This window comes from Nanorana parkeri, unplaced genomic scaffold (assembly GCF_000935625.1).
Source record: "Nanorana parkeri isolate BGI_ZX_2015 unplaced genomic scaffold, ASM93562v1 scaffold424, whole genome shotgun sequence".
NCBI lineage: Eukaryota > Metazoa > Chordata > Amphibia > Anura > Dicroglossidae > Nanorana > Nanorana parkeri.
In genome coordinates, this window is record NW_017306692.1 from 727,773 (window position 1) to 733,934 (window position 6,162).

Below are 6,162 nucleotides of genomic sequence, written 5' to 3' on the forward strand. Positions count from 1 at the left end.
GGTGACTGAATCGTTTTTTTGCGTATAGGGCCGTGTAGCTGCAGTCAGGGTGACCATGTTGACTCCACAGCCAAAAGCACCTACAATGAGCACATAACCATTGGAACTGGACCATGGAAAAAGGATCTTTTACTTATTGGGTGTTTCAATACGGGAAGCGATCCACTAAACCCTTTCAATACAATCTCATTAACGCCAGTTGCTGAACTATTTTTATTGACGGGATTACCGGTGGATATCTGAACGAAGTCCTGTTCACTTCTAATATATGAGCCTTAGTGGTTACAACAGGTTGATCGCATGATCTTAACCCAATATATTTATATTATCCCCAAGGTGGACATTTTTTGTAATCGTAGAGGAATGAGTGGAAGTTGTGTATGATCTGACGTTGTCAATTTTTTTTAAGGGTTTTGGGATGTGGTGCAATATACTTGCGTGCAATTTTTGTGATAATTACCGGTAATACAGTTCTGAATTTCCTATATTTGGTCTGAAGTAACTCTTTTTGGTCAGCACACGCCTATAAGTGCAGGCCTCTTTTTGTGTTCTACCATGGAAGGTTACCTGGTCTGATGAATGTTTTCTTTTACATCATGTAGCTGGCCGGGTGCATGTGTGTCACTTACCTGGGGCAGAAATGGCACCAGGATGCACTATGGAAAAAGGCCAGCCGGCAGGGGCAGTGTGATGCTTTGGGCAATGTTCTGCTGGGAATCCTTGGGTGGATGTTATTTTGACACATACCACCTACCTAAACATTGTTGCTGACCAAGCACATCCCTTAATAGCAATGTTATTCCCTGAAATGTGGCCTCTTCAGCAGGATAAAGCGCCCTGCCACACTGCAAAGATGGTACAAGAATGGTTTGAGGAACATGAAGTCAAGGTGTCAACTTGGCCTTTACATATTCTAGATCTCAGTCCAAATCGAGTATCTGTGGTAGTGCTGGAAAAACAAGTCCAATCCATGAACCCACCTCACAACTTACAGGACTTAAAGAATTTGCTACTGGTGCCAGATACCAAAGCACACCTTCAGAGGTCCAGTGGAGTCCATGTCTCAACCAGTCAAGGTCGCTTTTGTGGCGAAAAGGAGACCTACTCAATATTAGGTGAGTGGTCATTAAGTTATGGCTGATCAGTGAACAGAGCATCTAACAGATGGAAAAAGTGCAACAGATTCCTACATCTACCTCTAAACTGTGACGATGGATGAATCTCCCACTGGGCCAAGCTTCAGTATCTTGCTAGGCGGCCCCGCTGGCTGTCTAATTTCCAAAAAGGGGACATTCAAGGGTGTTTGTACTATACCAGCATTTTCATGTCATATGGTTTATAAACAGAAAACAGGGAGTTTTTTTTCCAAATGTTTTAAATCTAGCTGCAACCCTAGGGGACATTTTATTACATACAAATAAATGGATTTCCAGTAAAACAATGGAACATTCTTATAAGAAAACACAGCTGTTGACATTGAACCACAAATGAAATATGTGGAATGTTGCAAAAGTCTTGAACAACCTAAAAGCTTGCAATTTTTATAATGGTTTAATTTTGTAAGTTTTAACATGATAAAAAAAAAAAAAAATTAAACAGAGGAAGTGGGAACAAAAACATAAAAGACTGGTAAAATAATACAGCTGAAAAAATATTTTGAAGCAGTCCAATTATGCTAAAAGAAGAATTAGTCCTTTGCTGCAATGCATGGTGCACTGGATCGGAGTGAATCCTAAAACTTCATTAGCTTCTGTCTTCAAATTGAGTTTTATTCTTCAAGAGGTAAGCTGCTAGAAATTCTATGGGATTTGAAGGTCTGTGGAGAAAGAAAAAAAAAAAAAGAAAAAACACAACTCAATTTTACACATATTCTTTTCAGTTAAATGTGTAAAAGTAAACACTATAAAAAGATAAAATGCTGTATCTACACATTTTAAAGCAATACAAATATTGTGAAATGTTATGCCAATAAAATATACTGTATATCTGCAATACAGAGATTTCAACTGTCATGACTAAATTCTATGAAGAAAATATATTAAAATGAAAACTTGAAGCAAATTTTTTTTTTTTTAAAAAGGTATCAAAGCAAAGAACATTTTATTTCAGGGGTAGCCAAACTCCGGCCCTCCAGCTGTGGTGAAACTACAAATCCCATGATGCATCTCTCTCCGGGAGTCATGGCTGTGAGAATCTTGCAATACCTCATGGGATTTGTAGTTCCACCACAGCTGGAGGGCCGGAGTTTGGTTACCCCCTGGTCTATTTAAACAAACTCAGATGCAATGGTTACCAGTCCCCACAGCATTCGCCATAAAGCATAGAAAGAACTGTAATGGCCACTTCATTTATATCTCTTTCTCTATTCATAAAAAATATATTTTATTAGGGCTGCAACAACTAATCTATTATAAATCGATAATGAGAATAGTTGTCAAAGATTCTCATTATTGATTAGTTAAATCCTGCTCTGCTCCCCCAGTCTCCTCCTTAATCAGAGGGGACACAGAACGGTTCTGTCAGCACCTGACGGGTAGTAGAGAGCGCTGTGCCTCTGCAGTCCACCGCTGCTGCCCCGTGCCTCCAATGCTGCCCCAGGCAGATAGCTGGCATCACGTCTCCCATCCAGTGGCTGGGAGCAATAGCTAACCTGCTATTGGCTATTTTACATTGCACTAGCAGGCTGGCTATTGTATCCACCCACTGCATGCTGTCATCAGCAGAGGAGGACCTGGTCCCTCCTCTGCTATATGACAGTATGCAGTGAGCAGGTACAAAAGCCAGCCTTCTAGGGCAATCTGGAATAGTCAATAGCAGGCTGGCTATTGCTCCCAGCCACTGCCTACTGTGTTTACATTCAGCTGCCTCAGCAGGTAGCTTGCATTCCCCAGCTAAAACTATTGAAGTGGAAAGGTGACACAAGACCCTAGTCAAATAGACCCCTAATGTCACCTTAAAGAGAGCCTTTCATCTCCAATGTACTACCACAAAGGGGCTTGTGAACCCCCCATGTGAGGGCAAGAAGAAAAAAAAAAAGTTAAAATTAAATTAATTATACCCCCCCAACAAATTAATGTCCACCGACCCTGTGAATACAGAAAAACAAGTTGGATGCACCTGCGTACAAAAAAATGACGATTGCACTACACGCCAGGTATCGATGCGTGCGTCAGAGTGAGAGCAATCATTCTCGGGAAAATATACTCATGGCCAACTCTAAATTGATGACTGGGCTTACATATGCATTTGTAAAAAAAAAAACTTTTATGTAAAATAACACACAAAAAAATACAATTGGTTAAAAAAAACAAAATTTTAAAATTGCACCTCCTGTCTGCAGTGTGATCGCCCACACTGGAACACGTGGTACTGCAATGCCATGCATTCCAGTGCAGTACAATTGCAAACAAAATGTGCATGCAGTTTTATTCTGAAGTTGTTTGCAACACTCCATTTGTGTATTTTATTTTAAATAAAAGATGGTATTTTTATCCGATTAAAATCGACAAAAAACATTTTGGGTTTCTGAAAAACTTTAAAAAGGACAATTTTGTCTTTAAAGAAGTAAAGCTATAGCCTCATTAAAGTCTACAGGGACAAAGTAAACCACCGGGAATGCTTAACCTCTCCCCTTCTGCAATTTGTAAACTAACATTCCGCAGCACTAAACATCTATAAAATGTCTCATTTTTGACAGCCACCAGCTAACACATTTGTGGTGCTGGGGGCTCTCAATCCCAGCTGTCACTGACAGCTCAGATCACTACTAACAATAAGGAACTGATCAGACACTGCAAGGTTTGTATTAAAACAGTATACTAAATAAAAGCCTTATATGTCCTGTACGTTAACCAACGCCTGCTGATGCTGATAGATTTGGCATGGGCATGCCGGCAATCACACTGCCTCCACTGTGTTTTACAGATGTGGTATGCTTTGGATCATGAGCCGTTCCAAGCCTTCTCCATACTTTTTTCTTTCCATCATTCTGGTACAGGTTGATCTCTGTTTCTGTTCAAAGAATGCTGTTCCAGAACTGGGCTGGCTTTTTTAGATATTTTTTGACAAAGTCTAATCTGGCCTTTCAATTGTTGAGGCTTATGAATGGTTTGCACCTTGTGGTGAACCCTCTGTATTTGCTCTCATGAAGTCTTCTCTCTATGACAGAGTTGGATAATGATATACTGTATTTACCTCTTGGAGAGTGTTCTTCACTTGGCTGGATGTTGTGAAGGGGTTTTTCTTTACCATGGAAAGGATCCTATGATCATCCACCACTGTTTCCTCTGGACGTCCAGGCCTTTTTGTATTGAAGACCTCACCAGTGCATTCTTTTTCTCATAATGTACCAAACTGTTGATAGGGCCACCTGCAATGTTCCCACTAGCTCTCCTATGGATTTCTTTTTTGCAGCCCGAGGATTGCCTGTTTCCCTTACAGTGAGATGTCCCCTGCACACATTTTGTGGGTTCACAGCAACAGCTCCTAAATGCTAAACACCACACCAGGATTCAACTCCAGACCCTTCACCTGCTTTTACCAACTTAAAGCTAAGAGACTGCACTTTACTACTGTAAATAAACTGTGCTTAAACTTAAGCTTTTTTTCAATAATGAACCTAAATCAGATATACAGTACATTGCCCAGCAAAGCATTGCTTTACTTTTTTGCCCAAACATTTACAAATCATCATGTTTCTGAACAGCTGCTTCCAAGTCTTAGCTCAGCTCCAATAAACTTCCTGTCCAGTAAGATAAAAAACCACAAAAAAAACGCGCAGACTCGTGCAGAAATCGCTTAAAATCCTTTTGACTTTAAAATCACTAACTTAAGTTTTCTTATTTTGGCTGTTTACCAAAATAAACTCATGTCCGTATACAATTATTTCCAGACCAAACTGTATTAAACAGTCATCGTAAAAAGATGAAGCCCATCATTCAGTTAAAATCTTACCTTTCTTTTGCCAGCACTGAAAGACCCTGTAAAAGTATTGGAACCACAGTCTGGTCAAGATATGCTCGTGTGGGCAAGGCTTGTAAATCCACCTTCTGCTTGGAGGCTTTTTCTGTGCCTGCTTTTTCATTTTCTACTATTCTCTACAAAGAAGCACAACAGTCCGATTAACATTTTGGCCGTACGTTTCAAATGAGAAACTACAAAATTCAACTGTTTAAGATCCAATTAAAATCAGACTTGCAGACTGGCTGCACAGCATGCTTGATTGCTAGGATGCAAGTAGCCGGACCACCCTGTATCATGCATTCCAACGGTGTAGGGCTGGCTTCACAGCATCTTGGAATGCTAGGATGAAAGTAGCCAGGCCACATCGTATCAAGTCCTTTCAATGGTGTATGGCTGGCAGCCATGTGTAGGGCTGGCTGCACAGCATCTTGGATTGCTAGGATGCAAGCGGCCGGGCAGCTCAATGCATTTCCATGTTGTGGACCTGCCAGCCTCCAGAACTATAATAACCAATGACTCCGTGTGTCCTGGCCTTCTGCACCGTGGAAAAGCATGACAGCATTCATCCTGGCCATCCACACCATGAAAACTCATGACGCCAGGCAAAGCAGCAACCCTTGCTACAGAAACACATGTTGCCTTGCAGCCTGCCCGTCTCCACCATGGAAACGATAAACACGGCACAGCGCAGCTGCCTAGACTACCGCCGATACTTTTTTTTTCCCCCGCATACCCCTAAATTTTGTGGTACATATACCAGGTTAAAAACCACCGGCCCAGCCACAGAACAGCATTTAACCCCTGCAGTGCTGGGGAGCCCCGCTGCAAAGGTAATTTTTATTTTACCCAGAGTTCAGCTTTACCTACTATTGCTGGCGCAGGATTGGAGGGGTAAGGGTTAATCACAACAACAAACACCACACAAGGTGTTGCTAACCACAAACTAGACCATGCATGATTTCAGGGCTGGGGACAAGGCAGCACAAATCACACACAGTCACTGCCTAGAGCTAATTGACTATCCCGGATCACCACTCAAAGCTTCAACGCAGCTACTGGCCTGGTACCTCAACATTCTCAGTGAGACCATATTCTGCGTGAGGGTTTTCCGAAACCTGTAAAACAAAACAGCGGTCAGCGGTGTTCCGGGAACACGGCGGGCTCGGCTCTGCAGCGCACACACTTACCTGGCTCTGTCCG

General features: G+C 41.8%; 1 protein-coding gene across 1 annotated transcript in view; it reads right to left on the reverse strand.

Moving 5' to 3' along the window:
- Positions 1-1,652: 1,652 nt before the first annotated feature.
- Positions 1,653-6,162, reverse strand: part of DPY30 (dpy-30, histone methyltransferase complex regulatory subunit) — a 4,981-nt gene continuing 471 nt past the window's right edge. The window contains exons 2-4 of the mRNA XM_018559969.1: positions 6,030-6,077; positions 4,954-5,096; positions 1,653-1,816 (exon numbers count right to left, since the gene is read on the reverse strand). Of these exons, the coding sequence (XP_018415471.1) occupies positions 1,744-1,816; positions 4,954-5,096; positions 6,030-6,077 (264 nt within the window). The 3' untranslated portion in view covers positions 1,653-1,743. The remainder of the gene's footprint in view (positions 1,817-4,953; positions 5,097-6,029; positions 6,078-6,162) is intronic.